Consider the following 27,215-nt stretch of genomic DNA (forward strand, 5'->3'; position numbering starts at 1 on the left):
ATTCAACTCAAGACGCAATTTTACACATATTGTTTGCTGAATTAAATGAAAGTCATGCTTACACTATAGGTTTAGGTGGAAAGCATTGTAAAAAAATAATGGTGCCTCACTATATTTTTCAAGAGCCTCAAAAAGCTCTTCCCTTCTAATGGGTTACTGGAGGAACTGGTATGGGTCTTAATAATTTTGGCAGCAACTGGCTTCTATTAAGCACTTTGCTTCAGCTTTTAGGTTCTGTAGTCTAGGGTTCCTCAAAAAGGAACCATATTAATAAGTTATAAAGGTTTCTAGAGTTAATCCAAAGAGGTTCACCGTGGAAAGGGATATCTTAATATGGATAAATATTGGTCTGGCTGATATATTTTTATATCACAAGATTTCAGCCCATTATTGTTGTTCTGCAAGATATTCTGTCCTCATTAAGAGCCAACTTTAACTATTTTATTGAAATTTTATATGAAATTCCGCATGGGGAAGGATTACATCAAGATGTAGATTGGAATGCAGGTGCGAAAAACTTCATATAAATAAAATAGACTGCTCCTCTCGCTGTTACTTGCGTACTAGTGATTACAGGAAAATAAAAAATGGCACTCCATGTCAAAAAGGTTGCCGACCCCGATATATAATATATAATCAAAGATGGTGGCGCAGTAGTTTGGTAGACTGTCTGTCTGTTTGTTTACTGTTTGTTTATACGATTATAGAATATTTTTTCAACTTTTGAAAATTCTGTAAACTTTTTTTTGAAAGTGTATTGGGCACAGTGCAAAATCTGCTTGATGAGGGCATTTGCTTGGACGAGTGATAGACATCGACTGATTGAATCAGGATTTCTAGTTTCAGTCGTGACAAGTGGCAGGTTCGGGTCTGCGACCTGGAACTGTTTGGGACCTGACTTCTTGTTTTTCACCGCTGGCCTGACCGGCTGTTTGTTTTTGCTAGGAATCTATGCCGTGTGTGGATGCTGTTTTGGGGGCGCAGCGCATGGAAAAGTACAACTGCCTAGATGAGCAATAGACATTGACGTTATCGTCGGGATTTTTCAGCTTTGATCGGGGACACGTGGCCGGCTGGGTTGTGGCCTGGAGCTGTTTGGAACCTGACTTCAGGTTTTCATTGTTGGCCTGGCCGGCTGGATCAAGTTCAGTGGATTGCGGTCTGCGGACCTTGTGGTTTCAAAAGAACAATGCAGCAAGGGCGAGTTGGGCAAACAATTTTGTTAACTTCATTATTCGTCCTGTCCAACGATCAAACAAACTCCAATCCTGGCAAGTACCCTTCTACATCTTCTGATAATTATATACTGATAATTGTGTGTTGGAACAATGGGACATCAAACAGGATGTATACTCATCTTTTCTCTTCTGAGAGACACTATCTGAGTTTGCATATGTTGAATTTTATGTTTGTGGAACTTCAGAAGTATGTATTAATCAAGGCTGACAATTATACCATCATAAATTGTCCTCTTCACCGTACAATGCATGTGAATAAGAATTCACCAGTTAAATCAACTATACGAAGAAGCATGATAATAATTTTGTTATTGATATCTGGGAACGTATCACCACATCACGGTCCCAAAAACATTACCACTTCTTTCCCTACTCCTGCAGATTTTAAGTCTATATCTGATTTAGGTTTTATTCATCTTAATGTATGAAGTTTGCTTCCTAAAATGGATATGGTGCGTATATGGGCAAAAAATTCTGATACTGATGTTTTGGTCATTTCCGAGTCTTGGCTTAATAAATCGGTTTTAGAGTGAGACATTAATATTGATGGTTATAATGTATTTGGGACTGATCACCCAAAATGAGGAGGTGGGATAGCCATTTATATAAAAAATAGATATGATGTTACTTTGCTGTTATCCAAATAGATCTCTAAACAATTATGAACTTCTTGCACTTAAGTTTTTTCTCAAAGAATTTAAAACTTACTATTGTAGGATGTTATAGACCTCCGTCAGCCATTGTTTGATGAAATTAAATTATTCTGTGACACCTTTAATATTTTGCAATTAGTAGATACACCTACCAGGCTTAACTTTAAAAATCTAGAAAAATCATCACTTATTGATCTTATTTTTACAAATGCTCCACATAATTATTCAATAGCATTCACATGAAGAAAATTTGTGCAGTTCTTTAAAATATAATTTGTATAATTTGGAAGCAATTGTCAAAGCGCAAACCAAGGAAACAGTTATGCCAGTGCTTTAAAGTATTTTATTTTATTTATATTTTTACTGTAAACATAATTTAAGACAGTTTGTTTAAATTTGGTTCTGAAATGTGACTACTACAAAATAAGAAGAAAGATTAATGACACTGATCGAAGCAGACACGTTTGCTACTAAGCTTTTCACAGTGATGGCCGTTGTTGACTGAGAACTCCAGCAAAATGTACATTTGTTTCTAATAAGCAACTCATAAAGATTCTCAGACAGAGTGTGTTGCACTTTTCATTGTGGTTTGCACACATGTTTTTCTGTTTTTCATCTTGTAAACTTGATTGTCTCAATAGAAAGCAATATGAGCTGGATATGGAATTTTGGAGTTGTCTTGATTTAGAGGTCTTGGAAGCATCTCATGGTTTTATCAGAACATGTAACAGTTTTTATACCACCACAGTATCACACAGAATGAGGTTCACACTTAACTAGGTTGTTATTGGCTGTTGCTGTAATATCATTCTCTATGATTTCTTGTTCACTTACTCGGTTTGCAGTTTGTACCACTTTCTATATTCTCTCAACTGTTATTTGATTACGCATATGTTGTGCATATTTAGACAATTCAATTGTGCATGTCTTCAGTTTCAGCAAATTTTGTTAGGGTTAGGATTAGGTTAGCGCCATGACGATACAATTCGACCCTTTGCTTAATTTGTGTTTTGGTGGGGGGGGTACTGATGTTACTTAATTGTATATATCCAGAAAAATCATTGTGAATATACACTCACTGAGCACTTTATTGGGAACACTATGGTCCTAATAAAGTGCCTGACGTGGTCTTCTGCTGTTGTAGCCATCCGCCTCAAGGTTCGACGTGTTGTGCATTCTGAGATGCTATTCTGCTCACTACAATTGTGCAGAGTTATCTGAGTTACCGTAGCCTTTCTGTCAGCTCGAACCAGTCTCCATTGACCTCTCTCATCAACAAGTTGTTTCTGTCCGCAGAACTGAGATTTTTGTGTGTGAAAATCACAGAAAATCAGCAGTTACAGAAATAATCATACTAGCACGTCTGACACGGTCAGTCATGCCACGGTCGAGATCACCGAGATCACATTTTTTCCTGATGGTTGATGTGAACATTAACTGAAGCTCCTGACCCATATCTGCATTATTTTATGCATTGCACTGCTGCCACACGATTAGCTGATTAGATAATAAGTAGGTGTACAGGTGTTCCTAATAAAGTGCTCAGTGAGTGTATTGCTAATATTTGATAGTACACTTGTACACACAAAACGACAGATTCCAAAATATTCCATCTCTGATCTTGTCGGAAATAATCATTATTCTTTCTCTGTATGTCAATCCATTTTATGTGCTAGATAGGTCAAACAGGGAAAAGCAGGTGTCTGCATTTCACTGGAATATTTTCAAACTGACAGTATGTTTCTACTCAGTTGATCTTTTATCATAGGCTATTTTGATGAAAAGAAGAACACATAAGGAAAGGAGGAAGAGTGCATTCTGAGCAGATTTTATTTTCAACCCAGCCCTGACCTGCACATACATACTCTCTCACACACAAACACACCCACACTCACATGCTAAGGAATCTTGGCCTCCAGTTATAGAGTACATACTTAAAAAAGTGAGTCACTCCGATAGACTAAGACAATGTAAATGCAAAAAAAGAAAAGTCAGAGTTGTTTGTGGTTTGTGCCACGCTATAAAACGAATCGTAGCCATAACAAACAAACAGTAACGGGCCTGTCTTTCTCATGTAGAGTTTGTTACTAATCTCAGTTTGGCAGTGATTATGGGTACTCAAAACCCACAACAGGGGGATCTAAAAGGCAGTAACTCGAACATCTGGGAACCTCCACTTTGAATTCTGACATTTGGAAACGTTATGCAAACACACAACATGCCCAGCCAGCAAATGAAAGCAGGCTGAAGCTGGTTCACCATTGATCATTAGTATGCAAGACAAGTGTAGAATAGGCCTGTCTACATTGGTAAAGGTAATGGACATGTGATGCAAGTGTCACAGTTAAATTATGGGAATCAATATTTAATTGCCCACCACATCAGCAAACATAGAGCAATATCCACCCATCCATTCAAACTTTTACAACATAAAAATGACAGGTTTGCAACACAAGGATGAGTGGATAAGTGATTGCAAAATTTTCATTTTTGGGTGAACTCTCTCTTTAACGGCAGAACCTGAAGAAAAATCTCTCTTAGTTGAGAATGTCATTGGCCTAAAACAGTGTGGTTGGCATCCTGTTTTATGTGGCTGGAAAAGGCAGTGTGATTTCATGCATGTTTATATTGGTTGTTTGGCTCAAGGAGAGGTTTCTGCCCCTGTCTGTGAAAAGGCTTGAATGTTCCCTCTGTGCACCAACTACAGGTCAGTGCCTTGTGCATGTGTTTGCTGGCTCTTCAGTCTGCCACACAGTTTAGCTTTTATTGGCATTCTCCCTAATGCAGTGTCGTGTATCTATTTCTGTTTTTTTCGTGTCTGTGTCTTGATGATAAGGCGGGTCTGTGTGTTTGATGGAAGAATGCAGACAGGCTAAACACTGACGCCACTCTCTGCCTACGTAGCTGGCAGGTCTCAATTTGTCTCTGCATTGAACCTGCAGTGCTAGGGCTTCCGAGCCAATCAGGTTGGCAAATGCGCATAGCAGCAGGGTAACTTTCCCTGGATGCAGTTATAGAACAGACTCCCACTGTGCAAGCCTCAGTCACTCTCCCTGATGTGAGAGGGGAAAACTGTCAGCACACACACAGAGTTAATGATTAGGACTTCAGTCAGACACTTTCCTGCAAAAATCACGTTATATAGTCTAGTAAGTAGGTAGCAGTGGCGGTTAGTGCTTTTCAAACTGGTGAAGCACAATGGATTTTTTGGGTGTCTACAATATTGCTAAGCAAAAAGCTTCTTTAACTACTACTGAAAGGTGACATTTTTTATGTAAATTATCAACTAAGCTCAAAACTGTTTTTGTAACAAAATAGGCAAAATGTCAGATTTTAAAAAATGAAGTAAGAGTTACGTCAGATTGCAAATAACTGCATGTGTATCTCCGAGCTGCCGAACACTCTGTGCTCAACAGCTGTGCTTTTACACTTCATATGCTTTCAATCACCTACATCACCGCTTCAATTAATTGCAGTTTGTTGCGAAGTCCCGTCTATTAGAGAGCTCGACCAATCATCATATAGAGAAGCTGGGCTTCCAGGTGGGACAAAAATACATTGATTGATAGCCCTATGTCCAACAGGCAATGAGATGTAGATCCAATGCAAATAGCACTCATGAAGCTCCCATAAACTCCCAGAGAACTCAAAGTGACACGTTTAGAGCCTCTCATTCAAAGAACATTGATATTTTGCACTATCAACTCAAATGGCACAATTATCTGCTATAGACTGTCAATAGACTGTATGAGCCATGCGTCCACTGACGTCTATGGAACTATCTGAATCCACTGACATCCACTGAATCTATTTCATGTGTTATATTTTACACTTTTGTCCACTAAAATATTGAAATGCACAAAGAGCCATTTGTCATTTATATAGATAATTTATTAATTTATCAAACTCATCATTGCTAAATTTCTTATGAAATTTTAGGGGAAGCTATACTTGGTAGGTAGCTATATGTGATATTTAAAACTGCTCTAAATCTTAACTTTTCTTTAGCAGATGCTTTTTTTTAGCAGAGGCTCCTTGTGAGCATCGAGCCAGCAACCTGCCAGTTACCAGCTTTAACCATTATGCTTCACCACCCCTTACAAAATGATATCACATGTGACAAATAATGACAAAAAAAATGTCAAAGGTTGTATTGACATAAGGATATACAGTACGTAAGTACACACAGAGGCCCTAAAATCATTTCATTAGTCATTGCATTAGATAAGAAAATATCAAACCAAGTAGCATATACTTTAAAGGAAGATATCACAAGAACAGTTTTCAAGCAAAGCATTTTATATAAAGATGTTAGTTGGGTATTTATGATAAAACAATATGTATACTGTTGAAAATGAATACAAAAAGTATTTGGACACATTTTGGTTGTCAAATTTAGTGGAACTTGTCCATAATTAAAGTGTTGAACTCTACATGTGGTTACGCTGCTAGAGCACCTGTGTGAACTTGATGGTAACTGACTTCAAACATCCACTTAAAATTACCTTGGGACAAGTTGATTACAAGTAATTGCTAAGAAGTGTGAAGTTCTGAAAATAGGTCTAGCATCATTTGTTTGCAGATGCCACTTGGTTTCATATTTTGTTATCTAATGCAATGTCATGCAATTTTCCAAATACATTTTGGAGCCACTGTAAGAAAGAATGCACTGTTATTTAAGAGATTTAAATAAATATGTAAATGTTTTTCCTTTTTTTTTTTTTAGCTGTAGGTACAGACCCCACAAATAACCAGGCGGTGTTGGTTATCCTGGTCAGTTTACTGCCCCTGCTCGTTCTGGCTGTGCTGGTCATCGCCTCTTTCTACTGGTATCGTATCTACCGTCGACGCAAACTTGAGTGGGAGACCAAGAAGCCATCCAAATGCAAAGGCCCTCTTGACTGCAGTGATGCTTGTGCCATTATGATGGACGACGACCGCTCTGACAGCAGCTCCACGCATGCCAATAACCTCAACCACAACACAGAACCTCTGCCCATCGAGCTGGACCTTCAAGTGGGCAAGGGCCGCTTTGCAGAGGTCTACAAAGCCAAACTTAGGCAGAGTCCCTCAGAGCAGTTTGAAACAGTCGCTGTAAAGATCTTCCCCTACGAAGAGTATGCATCCTGGAAGAACGAAAAGGACATCTTCTCTGACATCAATCTGAAGCACGAGAACATTCTGCACTTCTTAACGTCCGAAGAGAGGAAGGTGGAGAAACAGTATTGGCTGATCACCGCCTATCACCCGCGTGGTAACCTGCAGGAGTACCTCACACGCCACCTAATCAGCTGGGAGGACCTGAGGTTGCTCGGGGCCTCGCTGGCACGTGGTGTGGCTCATTTGCATAGTGACCACACCCCTTGCGGGAGGCCCAAAGTGCCCATTGTCCACCGAGATCTGAAGAGCTCCAACATCCTGGTGAAGAATGACATCACCTGCTGCCTTTGTGACTTTGGGCTTGGCCTCCGTCTGGACAACTCTCTCTCAGTGGACGACTTGGCCAACAGTGGACAGGTGAGGCATGCATCAACATTCTTATCTTCATTTATGCATTTAGCCATACAGAAACATTCTACTGTGGTAAGGCTGCACAAATTATTGAGATCACAATTAGAGCTGCCATAATTAAATAATCATAAAACAAAGTGTTAAATTACAGCATTCCATTTAGGTCTACTCCGGTTGCGTTAAAACTTGTTTTTTTGCACCGTTTGAGCATTGTAACCAATCATAGACAGTCTGTTTCACACTTTGTGTATAATTTATTCAAATTTTGAATAACAGTTTTGTTTATCATGCTGCTAGGATGGGCACCATTCACCATTTAGGCCATGTTTTGATCCACCGATCTGTGTAAAACAGCTAAAGTTAGTTCAGGAACACAGTTATCAGCATGTTTTGGATGTGTAGCCTACATAAAGGATAAGGTGATCCACATAAAATAGGCACTACCTTAATGTAAATTGTATTAATCAAAATTAACTGCAATTACAATATCAAAAGGAAATAATCAGCAATTATGAATTTTTTTTTTTTTTTTTTTTTGTCAGAATCATGCAGCCCTACACTACGTTAACTAATAATACCATGCAAAGCCAAACACAGTAACTATGGATTTTGTCAAAATTGAGTTATGACTGAAATCGGGTCTCTTAGATTATGATCTGTCCTATGACTAAAAGGTTTGGTTCTATAATTTTCTAGTATGAAAATTTGCAGTAAGTTTCAGTGTTGTCATAGTTACTGTGCTTTGCCTTTGTAAGGCAGAATACACCAGCCCCTAGATTCTGCAAGTATTGTTTATCACTACTAAAAACATATATATGCTTTTTTTTTGTAAATTTCAAACCGTATTTCTTTAGATTTAATACAAGTAGTACGCAAGTATGCTATTTCAGATAGCGAAAGTTTTGGTTGTTTAAACCTCAGGCTTGAATCTTTAAAAAGTGAAATTGCCTGGCAAAATTCCCCCTCTTGTGTATTCTAATAATGAATCTAATTAATTTACTAAAGTCAGTTCATCCCCTGAAGCAGCTTAACTGAAATTTTATCAACCCCAGTGCAGCATAAGACTGTTCAGATTCACACGGCCTCATAGCTTTGTAAGTGACAGGTTGTAATGTTGGCAAGTTCTATTGCTTCAGTTGTGTAGATTTACAGTGGTGGGGAAATCTTGTCGCAACTTGTAGGGAAAGTCCCCTCAGGCATCTTATGGTGTGGAGGTGTATGTGTATGTATGCATGCCCTTTGTTCAGGCTGTCTGCTCAGATTTATGATTCACGGGCTGAAAATGCAAAGACAAAAGGCGCTGAGTGAATCACTAATAAACTATCTAACAGTCACCTGACTGCGCTCTACCACCTCAGAGAGCAACTTCTCTTCACACCCAGAAAGCTTTGATGTATGTCAGCATTCGTTTAGGTCCCAGACAGTGACCCTAAAAACATTCAAAGTGAGTTTAGACTTTAGTGCTGAGGTGTTTTATTTTTGTTGGCTTGTCTGTACTACCGTTTGCACTCTTAAAGTGAGGTCAAGTAATGAGGTAAGCTGTGCAAGAAGACGTTAATGGAACAGTTCACTCAAAAATTAAAATTCTGTCATGTTAGGAATAGTGTTAGTCTCAGTTAGATAGAATGATAGATAAACTATATAAAATGATCTACTTATAAGGTTGGTTATTATGTATATCTTGGTACCAGGTTGGTACAGCCAGGTACATGGCTCCAGAAGTGCTGGAATCAAGGATCAACCTGGAAAACATTGAGTCCTTCAAGCAAACTGATGTCTATTCCATGGCCCTGGTACTTTGGGAGATAACCTCCAGGTGTAACGCCATCGGAGGTGAGTACCCAAGACCTTTACAAACCCATATCTCACCTGCCAACCCAGATCTCAATGCTGCCAAGGCTATTTTTGGCAAAGTCATTTGGGTTGGCAAGTTCCCAAATCAATAAAATGGTGAACTTGAGACAATGTGATTCTATTTCCAATGATCCCATAACTGTCCCTCAAGGTCAATAGAGATAAAAATAGACTTGCTCTTTGTTCAATTCCATGTGGCATTTTGTTTTTGCCAGCATTGTTGGGCTATTGTTTCAGTACATTGCATGGAAAGCCCACTGCGGTCCACAATGTGTTTTGACCGATTTGCTATTGTTTGTCATTGGAGGAGAGGGTACAGCAAGCAAATCTTCTCACTCGACTCAGGGAATGTAAGGAATGTGCTAAATATTAAATGAATCTTTAGAACTCCCTTCTTTGGTGAGGTTTGAAGATAGTTGCTAGTATAATCTTGGCACATGCACATATTGGTGTGAGTGTGACTGATGATGTGTCATATTTTTTCTTCAAAGAGATGTACGTTTTTTTAAGATGATATATCTGCTGAATACGGTGTAAATTTCATGACAATTGAGTTGCATTCATGGAGTATAAAGTGTGCTGTAGCAGCTTTCTATCTTAATAGGCTTTGGTAATACATATAAGCAATAGTGTGTTTGCATTGTATTTGCATGTGTATATTGCTTTAACACTGTCCCTGTGCAATTATGTTAGCCACATGCTCTGACATACCCCCTCTGTACTATGCTAGTTAAACCATCATCATAAAATCATGAAGATACACTAAACATACACTTCTTTTTATTAACTTTTATTAACTTCACCAAATATTTGCTAACTTTGCCAGCTACCTAGAAACAACTGAGTTACCTTGACATTGGCAAATTGACAATCATGAGCCGCCACATACTAAAGCCATTCAACCAGCACGGTTAAGCATGGTTAGATAACCATGACGAGAAATCCGGGGTGAGAATGGTTTGTAATTGTGCCGTGCCGGACTGTGCTCAAGTAGAAATTCTCCTGGAACCACTCCTCACCGTGCATAGGGCGCGGCCTGCGCTAGAGTAGTAGAGCACAAACTTCAGACTGCCAGCCAAGGAGAACTCTCTTCCTTCCTTAGTAACAGAGAAAACAAGTAAATGGAAGACAGCAGCTGGTTAGCAGGTGGCAGTACCCCATGCAGGGTGGCCATCCATCACTAGAGAACTCAGATTCGCTGTTGCCATGCCTCTCACAGACTCAAATTCTTCGCAAACACGGAAGGGTGTTATGCTCTCACGGTCTACTCAAAAACTCTCAAAAAATTCTCCAGTCAGGCAACAGTGTTGCTGCACTGCTCTAGCCTCAGACATTTAAATACTTTTACAGCGAGTCAGACAGGCAGGTCTGTGGAGGTAGCAGACGGTTAATCTGAAAGGGAAGCTGTAGTAAAAAAGTGCTTCCCTGGATAGTGCTGGCTGGGCCCATGGTGGAAGGCCTCAGTCAGCAGGACATCTGTTCCCAAAACCATGGCGTTCCTCACATAGCGAGTGTATTTGTGGAGACCAGGCAATAGCCACTTGAGAAAAGACATAGAGAAAAAGAGAGGTAAATGAAGAGAGACTGAGAAAGAAAGTTGTAGACTTTGTTGATGCTAGGTGACCTTTATGTTGTAGGCAGCCACATCTTCTACTGGACAGTGGCGATTTCTCAGGGCCAGCAAAGCCTTCTCTGCTGGCGTAACATGCCTAATAAATAAATATTTTTTCATCCTTTCATTCTCATTGACCTTTTTGCCTGTGTATTTTCAATCGCTTTCAACTCCTAATTAATCTACAAACGAATAGCAAAAAACAAAAAATATTTTCAGAATGTATTCCTCTGCTTACAAGCAAAGTGTGACAACTGTTTCACAAATCTCATGCCCGAAGCCATGCTCCTTAGCCGAAGCAGCACGTGAGTCTGAGCTCCACCCCGTCAGGCCTTCAGAATTTCCACAGAATCCCCCAACAGTGCAGTGAATAGGCATCTAAAGTCAGATGGTCAGATTCATCAGCCAATCAGGTTGATTTATTTGTTCTTGTGGGTGTGGTCTTTAGGATATGTCCCAGTCCAGGCCTTCTAGCTGGCCTTGAGTAACGCAATCACGCTTTAAGTAATTTGAAAGCGAAGAGCGCGAGATCTTGCTGACGAGTTGGCTGTCATCACTTCTGGTATTGCCGTTGAGATAGAGATCCTTATGGATTTAAAAACCTGAGATGTTCTGCATGATCGTGCGATTGATTAATTAAACAGGAAAGGAGGACTGATTTTCACTTCAAACAAATTGGTAACTGCTTTTTGCATTGTTATAGCAACATCAGAAGTTTTCTAAGTGTAATTTAGGCTGCTTGAGCATTCAGTGTCGGATCAAGTTTTGAAAAGTAAACGTGTACCCTGATGAAAAAAAATGTATTGCAAGCAAAATTTAAATCGCAAATATAATTGGAGAGCTTTTCTTTGTATTAGACCTCCTTGGTTCTGGCTTTCGTGCATGGACGTGTTTTTAAAATGTCAACAGGTATTATTAGTTGACTGCCACATAATGATCCGTGAAGCTTTCTCTGCTGGACCATGGGTAATGTAGTTGATTACAATGAATTCCGCTATCAAACATGATTTTTAAACAATGAAGTTGAAATAACACAGACGGATGGCTTCAATGGAAGCATATACCATCGATGAACAACCTCGGAGCTCAAGGTAGGTCTGTCTTAAAAGGTTATCATTATCATTAAAAATCAGTTAGTTTATAGAAAAAAAATGAATGGGAGTTTTACTTCACGAACTAGACTGCTGCGCTCTATTAAGTGGTGTAACTATCTGGTCCAATTAAAGCTGAAATATTAAATAATTTTGGCATAAGTAGTTTGTTGGCATAAGTAGCTTAGAATTATCTTTTTAAAAAAATTCTTTAAAAAGGCACATTTTGTTCACAGGTCACAGTGGATTAACCATTTATATTTATACATACATGTATATTCAAAAATGTCAGAAGTGTAAGAGTGGTACAACCATTCTGAGATCATAATGAGATAAAAAAAAAAAAATGTCTAATTGAAAGGAAGAAACTCTAGAAAACAGAAGTTTGGCATAATCATTTATTACTTTATTATATTATTAATTATGTAACCAAACCCCCCAATGCCCTCCCCCAAGTTTTTACCTTGACAAAATATATTTAAAAAACGTTTTTGAAAATAATGATTAAGATACACCTGCATGTATGAAATTACATATGTAGGTTTAAGGAAATATGTTAAAAAATTGTACTTGATGGTTGTACCACCTGACAATTTCAGTTTAATTAAATAAAACCTTTTGTTAAGTATAATGGTTTTTCAAAACCACTTGAAACCAACTTGAAATATTACATTTCTAAGAACTTGGCACATGCCTTTAAACTAGATTTTTGAAAGATTTTATTTTTCATTAGTTGGGCCACCCTGTTTTGTCATTGACCTACAAATCCTTAAATGTGCACTGCATACATGTTAAGCAACAAAAATTTAGCCCTGTAGATTCAATGTGGCAACGGCAGATACCGTTGTGGGAATGAGACTTGTCCGCTTTACCACAATCAAGTTAGACCCACATATTGGGCACTGAGGACAGCAGAAATAGCACAGCGGGACGGGAGTATTTTGTTTAAGAGCTAAAACAGGGGAAGTCCACTTGTCAAAAACAGGATGCATTCGCTTGTGGAGTTAGCTTCTCCACAGGGGCCCAATCACAGTCCTCCACTTCCTGTCCCGGGCTACATGCTGGCCTAGCCCCTTCCTGTGGGCCCAGAGTGCCCGGGCAGAACCACAAAGCACACTCTCCAAACAAGAACACGCTACTCCAAAGTAAACATACTCATCTAACACTATTTGTGGTAATGGATTTTACATTGGCCTAACCACTGTTTTATGACGTCTCGGGATCTTTCGCGAAACTGAGGAGATTTTGTTGTTTCTTGCAGATTACCCTCCTGTCTAGGACCCTGTGTGTGCGTTATCTATAGCTGGCTCTTGTCAAATGTGTGTGTTTTTGAAGTATTTGGCTATGAGTGCTGAAGACAGATATATGATTGGGCCTCCACAGCTGCACAGTGCTACGTTTCACAAGGTCTGAAAATTACGCTCCAGCTCTGTGCAGCTCCCTGGCACAGTCCGGTGATTAGCTCCATATTTCACCAATTTATTTTCATGAACAAAACAACTGACTCGCAAACAGGCTCTCATTATTATTTAGTGTTGGCATTCTGATGGAGCAACTGATTCTGTCCAATTTCTCTGCAGTTGTCGCATTTACAATTTGGTTTCCCATACCAGATAAAATAACTAGAGCATACAAAACATGATTTTTTTCCAGTGAGGTCTTGCTTCCAGCTATAAGATTTTCTAACCTCAATACTTCTCACTTAGCTCATTGAGTACTTCAAGGCTGTTACAACCAAACCTCTCTTAAAATGCTCTCCCTGGATGATTTTTCATTCTGTCATAAGTGGTTAGACTCTTACAAAGGTTCCTGATTCAGAAATGAGAGTCTGATTATCTGATTGTCTTCACAGAGGTGAAGGATTATGAACCTCCATTTGGATCTAAAGTTCGAGAGCACCCCTGTGTGGAGAGCATGAAGGACAACGTGCTGAGAGACAGGGGACGGCCGGAGATCCCAAACAGCTGGATGAAGCACCAGGTAAAAAAAACAACAAAAAAAAACATACATACGTCTATTAACAGAGGCCTGAATTTAATCCCTGATCTGAATCTTGTGCCTCATCCCTGGTCTTAGCTGGTCTCCCAGCCTGGCCATATTGATCTTCAACTGGTCTAGAAGATCTCCCAGACTGGCTAACTTAGTGTTCAGCTAATTTGGCTGGATAGCCAACTGTTCTCCCAGACTGACAAGCTGAAAAGTGCCCAAACCCCCTCTAAAACCAGACTGACCATGCTGGCAAGCCAGCTAATATGAGAAAACCAACTTAGACTGGTCAAGCAAAGGCAAAATGCAGTAATGACACATTTTGTCAAAAACAGAAATTGGGTTCCTTAAACCATTATTTGTTCTAGGACAGAGGTTTGACTCACATATACTCAATTGCAATAACTACAACATTTACACAAAAACCAAGGAAAAATGAAACTTTGAAGCCTTTTTATCATTGTTTACTGCAAGTTGCCCTTGTAGTGCAGTATGAAATAGTTATAAAATACCATCAGTTATGTACTGTATGCTGACCAAATGAGAAACACAGAGCACATTTAGACCAAAGACCAAAAGATGTTGATTAGCCAATTTATGTATTGTTTTCCAGAAGCAACATTGATCTGGAACACTTTAAGGAATCACTAGTATTTTTAATGTCACTTCTCTTTTGTCTCCAGGGTGTGGCCATGGTTTGCGCCACCATCAACGAATGCTGGGACCATGACCCAGAGGCCCGGCTCACGGCGCAGTGTGTGGCCGAGCGTTTCAACGAAATTGAGGATGACCTAGATAAGTTGTCAACCTGTAGCAGCTCTGAAGAGAAGATCCCAGAAGATTGCTCTGTGAGCGTAAGCGATGACAAATGAGAGAAAGGTCTCGTCACCTTCACGCCATCTCTCTCTGCCACCAGCTGCTGTTGATAAGCTTAAAAATACATTTGGCCTAGAACAGCAGAAACTGAATGTTTGGATCCTTGCAATGGTGTTTCTCAGGCCTCACAAGGTGGAGTGGAGCAATGTGGCCTTTTCATAAAGCTTTGTTTCATAACCAAATATTTAATGCACTTTATCAGATTACTTATGTATAGCTCACACTGAGGAAGGTCGTGCTTCCGAGCTAGAGGAGCTGGATGGACACACGTATTCTCCTCTTAAAGCTGACCAAGAGCCAAATGTAATCAGGAACATGTTTTGCCTCAAATATTCATAGGAGATTGTAGAAGACTTTAAATTTCTACAGATCAATTCAGGATTTTCTGGATTATTTGAAGAATGTGTGTTAATGAGACCATTTGATGTGAATGTCAGAGCGCATGTGTGTGTGTGTGAGTGACAGTCTAAGAATACTGTAGTGTGTGCATGTGTGTGTGTGTGTGTGTGGTTTTACTTTTACCAAAAAGTATATTGTGTTTGTCAGCCAAGGAAAATAAGTGTATTGTAAATACAGCTTTTCAAAAATAGTATACATTAACCCACACTATTGAGAGAGCCAAAAAAAAAAAAACATTTGAATGCTGCACAAACAAGTCGTGTGTAAAACAAACAGTATTTTTAAGTTCACAAAGTGCCTTCTAATGTGTAAACATATCTTGGATGTTGCAAAGAATTGTGCCTCTCTTTTACCACTTTGTATGTAATATATTGTAAATCTTTGATGATTAAAATACATTTATGTACAGTGTTGACACTAAAATGTTTTTTTTTGTTTTTTTTACATTTCAGACTATACAATGCATTGTTGAGTAGATTGATTGATGGATGGACGCATGCATGGATGTAAATATTTTAATAATTTATTTTTATTTATTTTTTATATTACATACGATGGATGGATGGATGGATGGGCTTTCAGCCTAGGACATTTTTTAAGAATCCTTTCAAATGGAAGAGGATTGACAGTTTGATATTACCTGTAATACTGCTAATGGTTCAAACAGTATTTTCAGTTAGTCTTAAAAGAACATTCCATTTATCAGTTGTCATGCGCCCCTGCTATTTCAGTATTCTGGGAAACAAACCTTTTACCTGAAAATCAGTCGTCAAATATGCCCCAGAGAGCTGTTACTTTTACGTGCATTTCCGTGCATAAGCCTCAGGGTTTCTGCAACAACAACTACAAAAATCAAAAACACCTTTAGCTGTTGCTAAATTAATAGTGGTACTTGCTGATGCAACTGTATCTATTACTAGTGTTTATAATTACTGCATAATACTTTGGCAACTTGTCGCCCCAGGTGTCATGAATGATAACTAATATTTTGTGAATTCCTATAGAGAGATGTGCCATTATTTTTCTAAAAGTGCGTTCAAACTACACTTTGCGCTTCATTCATTACTATTGAAACGCATCCAAATCCAGGAGACAAGAAACGCAAGCTCATGCAAAGAAATTTCACATTCCACTGCGGAAGAAAGTTTAATTTTGGTGAACTCTCACCAAATCCGGATGAGGTGTGACCAATAGAAGATCAAACACTGACCTTCTGGCTAAATACAGGTAATACACATTTCAAAGCTGCATGTTTTTATTGTTGCAGGAAAGTGTGTAGATAGTATATATTGTAACATTTTGAATCTAATATTATTCGTTTTTTGTGATTTATTATTTAATAAAAATAGAAGTCTTCGCGCATGTTATCATATCCTGTCCACTGCGTTGTCCGAAATAATTTTGCATGTTCAAAGCCTAGTGTGACTTAGTCTTAGTATGGATTTAAGATTTCCATCTGGCAGACAATAAAACAGGTAAAAAAAAAATTCCACAGACTTGCATTGGAAAAGAGACCCGAGCATATCAAGGGATCGGAATACCTTAAAGCGCTTTTCCACCATCGGGCCAAACGGTTGCTGTTGCAGAACTGTGCCCTTCCGAACCAATTTGGTCTCATTGGCACTGTTACAGTTTCTTTTTCCTCTGTGGTGCTGTGAAATCAGGATTAGAATGGACTGACTCAGCAAGTGATCAATCGTGAGTTGCCACATCAGTTAAGCCGTTCGACCAGCACGGTACTCTGTCCCGAGTACATGTAGGTAACCACGTTGAGAACTCTGTGATCGAACCATGTTCAAGTGGAAATGCTACTGAAATCGTTACTCTGACTGATTTAGAACCGTTCAGCCAGATGTTGGAAAAGCGTTACAACCTAGCAACCGCATAACAATGTCCTAGCAACCACCTACAACACTTTAGAAGAGTGGCAGCTAAGTTATTAGAAAAATGTTGTTGTATCTTGCTGTATGGGGATATCTTACCACGGCAACAAATAACTGTATTAACTGCTTCCTTTACTTTTTTGCCTATTTTATAGTGTCTGTCCTGTACAATCAAATGGACTCAAGTCTTGAACGGAGCATGCTCTGTGATTGAGAAGCGTGAGTTTGGGCAGATGCCCATCTAATTCAGTTAAATAATCTTCCTCAGTAGCTGCTTGTCTGGGCTTTGTTTGGAAGTGAGAGTTTTGAAATTTCAGTCCAGGAACAGCCGTGACCATAATGACAGAGAAAGCAAACATTGAGTGAGTCCCTCAGACTGGTCATTTTTATACCCAGCCGTCGTACACACCCCTGTTTCTTCACCCTTGCCTCACCATCCCTCCTTTCCCCAGTCTCTATTGTTTCTTTACTATTTTAGACACAACTGCTGGAACGTCTTGGGGGGAGTAACCAGACAGGGGAATAAACTGGTATCTGTGGGGAAGGAGGACTATAAATATCTCTTTCTGTAGCACTGATCTCAGAATGGGATTTATGGGCCTGCACTGAGTCCTGGCATTTGTTGTTGTGGTGTTCTCAAGAGAGCAAAGCTGACCAGAGGAAACCGTAGAGAATTCAAATTTTTTCATTTGGGTAGAGATGGAGTAAACAGTTTAGTCTCCATTTTCAGTGATGTCTCTAAATAGTTTGAGTACTAAAATGTATAAATAAAATACACACAAAAGGGATTTACGAGACCATAAATATGAGCCTGTGAAAGAAATGTCCTTTCAAGAAAGTTTGGGAATTCACAACAAGTGTGCAAGTAATTTTCGTACAAAATTTCATCGAGTATCGTAAGTGAATATGATTCATCTTTAAATATATATATATATATATATCTTACATTGTTTGGTCCGTCTTCAGTACAAACTCACTCTCCGCTCTTTACAAAAACAAAGCATCACCGCTTGTACACTATTTTCATAATTTTGCCTTTTAGTTATCATAACTTAAAATGTAGAGTTAGAATAACTGCCCTGCATTGATCTTGTTGAGATAACTCTATTTATAAATTTTTTGTTGGCTGATCTTGTGATAAGTTATCGAACGTATAAAAACTATTCAGCTAAAATAAAAAAACATATAAGTCAAGAGAACTACGCACATCACGCTCACATATTCGGATTGCCAGCATGCACTGCCACGTGAATAAATTATGCAAATTGCAATGTTACTGTCTTCAAATTTTTTTTTATGGTTTGCAGCTTTTATTCATGCTGTTGGTTGTTGTTTCTTGATAACTGCCACCATCATTGTGATTTGCATGTAAAGTGTTGATGCCCATGTGTGTCTCCTTGAAAAACTTATATCAGAGTATGATAGAGGGATCAGACGCTGAATTTTGATCATCAACTGACCGTCAACCAACAAATGGCAGTTAATTTTTCCTCTAACAATGGGATAGCCCTAACTACTTCTACGTTTATCACAAGTGATATGACATGATAATATAAGTATTTGAACTTCTACTGTATATTCCATTTGCATTGATTTATAATTAAGTTGACTGAACTAAGAAATTCAAGTTTACTTAAAAAGACATTAAGCTCATTTAACAAGCTATATTGGGATTTGATTTTAACCATCAGGAATTTTGGATTGGATTGTGAAAATTGGTCTTTATATGACAGGTGGTTAGAGGAAAGGGGTTGCAACATGAGAGGGCTTAGTGATGTCAGCCGAAGAGGAAAGACAGAGGCAAAACAAATAATTTCATTTTGATAAACTTTTTTCATTGGAATGACATGCACAAATGAAATGTTTACAGTAAGTCCAGGAACTTTTAAGAAAGTTACTAGGGTCCATTTTGCTTCCATGTTGACTTAAAATTTTAAAGCTCATAAAATGAAAAGCTTGTAAAATGTAAGCTCAGTCATCTCTTTCAATTGCCACTGCCATCCACATTTCCTCTGCAGAGTGGATTTTGTCCAAGAGAAAGTCAACATTGCGCTGGCCGACCTGAAGACTAAGAAGTATCTGTTTGAAGAAGCTCAGATTTCCTGCATGCCTGGTAGCCAGCCACCATCAGGCTGCACTTCATCATAATCTCTTTGATTGCTGGCGCCACCCGAGGGCAAAAATATCAAACAACAGATAAGAGATAGACACTACAAGGGGAAGACAAAGGTGCACGCTCCATACACTCTGCACACTAGACTTTCACACTTTTTTCTAAACACAAAGACACATAGATGGAGCTGAAATTTTGGTTACAGAGCCAGTTTTGTTAGCTGGTGCTGCTCATGATGTTCTTGGTTGTTTGTTCATCTTTGGACCCTAAAAGCACAAATGAAACCAAGAAGCAAACTTACTTTAGTAGATTTTAGAGTGACTAACAAAGCCTGTCAAAAATTAGTCATATTTGACACCAAAATCTAAATAAATAATTTAATAATATTTTGCATAAATAAAATTAAAGCTGTTTTAAGACCACTAAGATTTGTTGCATCATGACATTATATTGTTAAAAAATAGCCTCCTGAGACCGCGTGACTGCTAAGTGCATCTCCCCTAAGAAACATGCAAAAAAAAAAGAGACTATATATATATATATATCATAATATTATTCTTATTTATTATTATTATTATTATTATTATTATTTATATATTATTATTTTTATATATATATATATATATATATATATATATAAATATATAATCATAATATTATTATTATTTATTATTATTTTTATATATATATATGTTTTTGCAACAACAACAAAAATAGTAATAATAATATATTTCTTTTCTTTTTCTTTCTTTTTTTAAATTGTTTTCCTAAGAATGTATGTCCACATATATGGACAGTGGGACTAAGTTCTGAAATTTTAAATAATACCAAGCTCTAGAAAGTCTGATTTTTTTTTTCATAAGATTGTTTATGACTCCAGGAGTGTTGGTTATTCATGTTTCTGAGACGTTACAGACATTAGATCAGAAATTAGCATGCATAATTCTGATTCAAAGTAATGGCCAGCAATCTCCAATCACTGCCAACCATGTTAAAATATGTATATGTACTGATTACCATTGTTCCATGTCTGCCAAACATGCTGAGTAGTCCAAACATCATCTGCAGCCTGAAACTGAACTTTTGAACAGGTGTTAGGAGTGAATGCACTTGGCTGCATTCCCCCTAATTAGGGAATGACTTAACCTCCAGTGTGCTGTCTGTCAGCACTGGTCTCAAAACAGTTTGAAATGGACCTTATTTTTATCCAAACTCCATATACAGCCTCTGAAAGCAACATTTTCCAGCTTTTGGATGCATCCATTGATTCTCAATTTGATAATGCAAATATAGGATAGTTTAAGGAAAATGAGCCTATAGTCCACGTACTTCGTCATTATGTTTAAAAGCATGCCTTTTCACGATAAATCGATGACATTTTTAAAATGGCATATGGGATGAAACTAAACCTGTTTGAGTCAATCTATTAGAGTCTCTAATGTAAAAACTTAATGAGGTTTCTTACCAGATGTAGTGTTGTTGCCATTTCTCCCAAAGGCAAACAGTGTTGCCAACTATTTCTCATGGCAAATTGCCAAAGGCTCAGAAATGTCGCTAAAAGTAGCAAAATTACCTGATGACGCCATTTATTACGTAAGATGGCAAATTTACATACATAAATTAATTGCTGTAAAGAGCTACGACAATTCCTTAAAGGTGTAGTGTTGAAGAACCATCATATGTTTATTATTGAACTAATCATTTAACTATTAGTATTTAACTACTAGTCATTTAGCTATCACTAAATAAACTTGTCAAACATTCAGCAAGTTGTGGTGAGCAGTGGAATAGATTATTTTGTTTGTGTCGAAAGTTTCACACTTTAATGGCAGCCTGGAGTCTCCTGAACTGAGATCAATCAGTTTAAATTAAATTAAATTATGCTTAGCTTATAGCGAAGCCAAAACCATGTTTTACTTTTGTGTTTTAATGAATAAATAAATGAATACATAAATGTGTCTGGACAGGATTTTTTTTATCATTAATGTATTCCAGTAATGAGAACCTAATAAAAATCCTTCTCCATCTGGACACTTTTTTTTATTTTTTATTAATAAAGTCTGCATAAACTAAAAGGAAGTATAACAAATACTACCAATTTAATAATGTCATATTTTTTTTCAGTGAATGTTCAAATAATACAGTCTAACCCAAAAGTAAAAACATCCAGTAAAGTGAACTTTTCTTAAACATGCATTTTTGTACAAAATTACATAGAGTATCGTAAGTGAATAAGATTCATCTTTAAATATATATATATATATCTTAATTTGTTTAGTCCGTCTTCAGTACAAAATCACTCTCCGCTCTTTACAAAAACAAAGCATCACCGCTTGTACACTGTATAAAATTATTTTGCCTTTTAGTTATCATAACTTAAAATGTAGAGTTAGAATAACTGCCCTTGAGATAACTCAATTATCAAGTTTTTGTTGGCTGATCTTGTGATAAGTTATCAAACTTAGAAAACTATTCAGCTAAAATAATATATAAGTCAAGAGAACTACGCACATCACGCTCATGTATTCAAATTCCCAGCATGCACTGTATTTAAATTGTTATTAAAAACATTTAAATTGTTAAACTTGGGTAAAATGTTTTGAGTAGCCTTCCACAAGCTTTTCACAATAAGTTGCTGGAATTTTGGCCCATTCCTCCAGACAGAACTGGTGTAACTGAGTCAGGTATGTAGGCCTCCTTGCTCGCACACACTTTTTCAGTTCTGCCTACAAATTTTATATCGGATTGAGGTCAGGGCTTTGTGATGGCCGCTCCAATACCTTGACTTTGTTCTCCTTAAGCCATTTTGCCACAGCTTTGGAGGTATGCTTGGGGTCATTGTCCATTTGGAAGACCCATTTGCGACCAAGCTTTAACTTCCTGGCTGATGTCTTCAATATATCCACATAATTTTCCTTCCTCATGATGCCATCTATTTTGTGAAGTGCACCAGTCCCTCCTGCAGCAAAGCACCCCCACAACATGATGCTGCCACCCCCATGCTTCACGGTTGGGATGGTGTTCTTCGGCTTGCAAGCCTCACCCTTTTTCCTCCAAACATAATGATGGTCATTATGGCCAAACAGTTAAAATTTTGTTTCATCAGACCAGAGGAAATTTCTCTAAAAAGTAAGATCTTTGTCCCCATGTGCACTTGCAAACTGTAGTCTGGCTTTTTTATGGCGGTTTTGGAGTAGTGGCTTCTTTCTTGCTAAGCAGCCGTTCAGGTTATGTCGATATAGGACTCATTTTACTGTGGATATAGATACTTGTCTACCTGTTTCCTCCAGCATCTTCACAAGGTCCTTTGCTGTTGTTCTGGGATTGATTTGCACTTTTCACACCAAACTACGTTCATCTCTGGGAGACAGAATGCATCTCCTTCCTGAGAGGTATGATGGCTGCGTGGTCCCATGGTGTTAATATTTGCGTACTTTTGTTTGTACAGATGAACGTGGTACCTTCAGGTGTTTGGAAATTGCTCCCAAGGATGAACCAGACTTGTGGAGGTCCACAGTTTTTTTTTCTGAGATCTTGGCTGATTTCTTTTGATTTTCCCATGATGTCAAGAAAAGAGGCACTGAGTTTGAAGGTAGGCCTTAAAATATATCCACAGGTACACCTCCAATTCAGTACACCTCCTATCAGAAGCTAATTGCCTAAAGGCAATTTTCTGGAATTTTCCAAGCTGCTTAAAGGCATAGTTAACTTAGTGTATGTAAACTTCTGACTAGAGCCCGACCGATATGGGATTTTTGAGACCAATACCGATATTAGAGGGGGGAAATTCACCGATTACCGATATGGTGGTCGATATAGTTAATTTTTGAGCTTTTCTATGTGGATTGTTCACCGATTTTGTGAACTTTTTGTGCATATGACTATGCAAAGGTACTCAGAAGGCTGCTTTCTTAAATATTTTTATCAAAGATTATTTGACATTATTATTATACATTTTCAACAAATTCTAGAAATGAACATTGAGAAAATAAAGAATAAAAATACAATAAATAGCTTAAACATCAGTACTGTATGTTCAGTATCAGTCAGTATGGTCGTATGTAGTATGGTAGTATGGTCAGTTGCTGACCATTTATATAAAGAATAAATAAAAATACAATAAATAGCTAAATAAACATCAGTACCGTTTAGTATGTAAATTGCTGACAATTTCAATAAAGAATAAATAAAAATACAATAAATAGCTAAATAAACATCAGTGCTGTGTTTAGTATCAGTCAATTGCTGACCATTAAAATAAAGAATAAATTCAATTAAAGTTAATAGCTAAATAAACATCAGTACTGTTTAGTATCAGTCAAATGCTGACCATTAAAATAAAGACTAAATACAAATAAAATAAATAGCTAAATAAACATCAGTAGTACTGTTTAGTATTAGTCAAATGCTGACTATTTTAATACTGCCAGTCAATTAGGGGCAGGTTGTAAAACATGAAGCATTTACACCTGCCAAGTCAAGAGATAAACAGCGGCAGCGGAGCTACATTGTATTCTGCTATACAAGTTCAGGGGAATTTTCAACGGTGGAAAACCAGACTTTTAAATATTACATTTTATAAATGCAATGACTGGAATAGTTCGGTTGAAGGGGGTACCAAACTGTGAATCCTGAACAAAACAGTTTGGTGAATACTTGTTTACACATTAGCTTCCACTCAGCTGTCAAGCTATGAAAGTAGCTACGTGGTTTGCTAGTTAGCTATAAGCTCGTTTTTAAACTATTCCATAGTTTTGATGACTTTACTATTATTCTACTATTACTATTTTTTTATATAAATGTAAAAAAAAACAAAAAAACATAAAGAATAAGTGTTTCAAAACTTTTGACCGGTAGTGTATCTCATACAAATTCATGCCATAGTTATGCCAAGTTGGGAGTAGAAACAAACACAAGAGGTAAACCACTAAAACCAAGACAACAAAAGAAATTATTAGTAAATACAGTTCAAAAGAGTTGACCTGGTGAAGAAATAGCAAACAACTTATTTTAACTTTGTATTTCTGTCATCTGTGGCCTGCTGTTAAGAGCTTCATACACATTGCTTGTTTTCTAAACTCTTCCGCTCCCAGACTAAACTACTAAATCAAACCCTTTTGTTGTAAGAGATTTAAAGCTTTGGCTTTTCTTTATTCCAGTAAATGATGTGTCTGGTTCAAACAAAATCCTTATTAAAACCAGCAGTGCCTGTATTAAGCTACACTGCCCTCTGTTGGTCATTTCGTCTTAATTAATATACAGCATGTATCTACAGAGTATCATGTATCTATCAATCAAGTGATAAGAACACTGTATTTGCATTCTAACTCAACAGGCAATATTAGTTTAATAGATTTAGACTGATTTTAAGAGTAAAAACAACTATCCACTGACAAAAAGTAACATTTTTGGACATCCACGGTGGTAATTCCATTGTATTCTTTGAAATACCTTGGAGATTCATGGAGCAAATACTACTTTGTAAAGGTTGTTTATATATACATTTTTGAATGTGTGGTGACTTCTTTAGTGTCATTTTGACTTCTTTGGCTGGATTACTCAGAAAGAGCAAAAATATTTAAAAGTTACTTAATTATTAAATATGCTGAATTTATTGCAAGTATAGCCTAACACTTTTAAGTGAATATTAGAAGTATCCTAATGTTAACCTGTCTGATTTAGCCTTATATTAAACCTACACAACATAAACGCTATGGTTACATACAAAATAGCAATTTGACAATAAATACCTTTGTTATATTCAGTGGCGTCTCAGGGTCATTGAGTGTATCAGGGTCAGTGTATATACTCAGGGTCATTATTTAGTGTGGGGCACAAACAATCACTTAATCAATTACTTGACTGATCTTTGAAACATTGACGAATAATTCAGAATTCTGTCTGTCATTTTAGCAGATAAAAAATACATAAGAAAAACATTTTAACCTAGTGCATTAGTTTTGACTTCATTCTTTGTCCCTCACGTTCCCGCTGTGCATGTGCCCTGTTTATTCCCTGGCATTAATATGCATATTAGATGCGTATTAACTGGCACCATCATCATTTACACCTGGTATTGTGCGTCACTTTTGCGTTTAGATTTTGAATAAAGGGTATCTGATTTCATGACTGCATACATAAATCATTACTTCATCGTGTTAATGAATGATAATAAAGCGCAAACTGCATAATAACAAAAAGAAAACAAAAAAGCAGTGCATCATTTCAGCCAATTATGCATGCACTGAATTTGCGCAAACATCACGTTTAGAGCAGAATTGTCCATTACTATTAGTAACTGTGTAACTGTGTTAACTGAACTTCACAGATGTGCTTCTCATGTTACACTTTATGTTCACATCAGTGACTATGAAGATCTGTAAATTGTGCATGTGTGTATGCTCTTTAACTGGCAAAGTTTAAAAACCTTGTTTTAGCGCAGCGGTTGATTGACAGGTAGAAGTTTCACGCTAGAACTCATTGGTTTCACCGGACTCAAAAAGGGGGGTCAAAAAATCCATCATAAAAGCCTATCTACTTTGTCATGTATGTGCCATTATAATAGATGCTACGCCCCTCAATGCCCTAGTACTTATAAAATGAAAACAAGTATGACTGATTAAAAAAAAAAGACCATGACAGAAATTTTACAGAGAGTGACAAATACATTTTTGGGGCAACCTCTGAACATGATGCCACACAAACATGCCTAATAATTTAATCTCAGCACAAAACACCACCGAGACGTGCACATCCACATCAAAAAGCTCAAGTGACTGAAAGTAAACCACAAATAGGCAAATCGTCAAAGGGTGTGTATATTATCTCACTAAATCGAATGAACAGCATAACAAAACTAAATAAAATGACAGACTCCCAATATTTAGCAGTCATTGTCATCTAATACAAACCAATGCATCAATAACACAACACCTCAGCGCAATGGCATACAATTCAATGAAATGATGAACCGTGCTTAACTAATCCAACCAGCAGCACATTAGAAAAAAAAATGAGCTTTTAAAACCTACCAATGAAGTTCACTATGCAGGTCTGCAGTAAAGAGCGGTAACTTCCGATGCTGATGTCAACAGCTGACATAAATATGATCAAAGCTTTTGATTGGCTCAGGGGAAAAGGCAAATTAGCCCCTCAGGCTATCATTGAACGCTCGTTACACATGCGCATGGCGTTCTCCAGATCTCTACTGATTAACATTATTATATACCTTAATAATAATAGAATTTCTCAAAAGAATAGATACTTTTTTTCTTTTATAATAGACATAAAGCATGTTTATGTTGCAGAAAATATATTATTTCTTAAAATACATTTATGATGGTGCCATGCAATTTGCACAAAAGCGCCAACTCTGGTGGGGCTTAGCCCCACCTGCCCCTAATGTAGAGACGCGGCTGTTTATTTTAATGATTATGGATAACCTCACAGGCTTTGGCCTGACCAGGCGCACGTTCAATCTCAAAACGGTGTGCACCGTTTTGCTATGGTTTCTGGGTTGAACGACATGAATCCTCGAAACGGTGTGAAATGGTGTGCATTGCAATGGGCTTTGAGGTACGATTTCCCTTGTTTGGTGGGTGTGTCAGAGGTGTTACCCAATCAGCAGCGATGTGTATATAAACATATTAAAAAGGCAGTGCGCACAATGGATCCAACTAAAGTCCTATACAAATGTGTCCACTGTAGCTTGGTGTATGCAACAACTGAAGACATTAGGAGAAATGTTTGCCTTGTCATCCTGAAATGCGAAGCAAATGTTGGATCACCATAATTAGGAACCACAGTTTCCACATATCCCTTCACTCGATTGAGATGTTCTCTGCTATTCTGGACTGCAAGGGCTGTGACTGTAACATCAAGCGTATTTTGTAGTATTAAACACGTATTTAAACCGATTTCATCAGGCTCCGAAAATTCTTTGAAAAGAACGCAAAGTATGGCTATTCAGCTGCCATAGTTGCAACACTTGCGTAAAACA

General features: G+C 37.6%; 1 protein-coding gene across 1 annotated transcript in view; it reads left to right on the plus strand.

The window, feature by feature from the left end:
• The window catches only part of LOC127454485 (TGF-beta receptor type-2-like), a 31,654-nt gene extending 16,028 nt beyond the window's left edge, over positions 1 to 15,626 (plus strand). The window contains exons 4-7 of the mRNA XM_051721737.1: positions 6,618 to 7,408; positions 9,094 to 9,235; positions 13,812 to 13,939; positions 14,629 to 15,626. Coding sequence (XP_051577697.1) covers positions 6,618 to 7,408; positions 9,094 to 9,235; positions 13,812 to 13,939; positions 14,629 to 14,817 — 1,250 coding nt within the window. The 3' untranslated portion in view covers positions 14,818 to 15,626. The remainder of the gene's footprint in view (positions 1 to 6,617; positions 7,409 to 9,093; positions 9,236 to 13,811; positions 13,940 to 14,628) is intronic.
• Positions 15,627 to 27,215: the final 11,589 nt, after the last annotated feature.

Source organism: Myxocyprinus asiaticus, chromosome 16 (genome assembly GCF_019703515.2).
Source record: "Myxocyprinus asiaticus isolate MX2 ecotype Aquarium Trade chromosome 16, UBuf_Myxa_2, whole genome shotgun sequence".
Lineage (NCBI taxonomy): Eukaryota > Metazoa > Chordata > Actinopteri > Cypriniformes > Catostomidae > Myxocyprinus > Myxocyprinus asiaticus.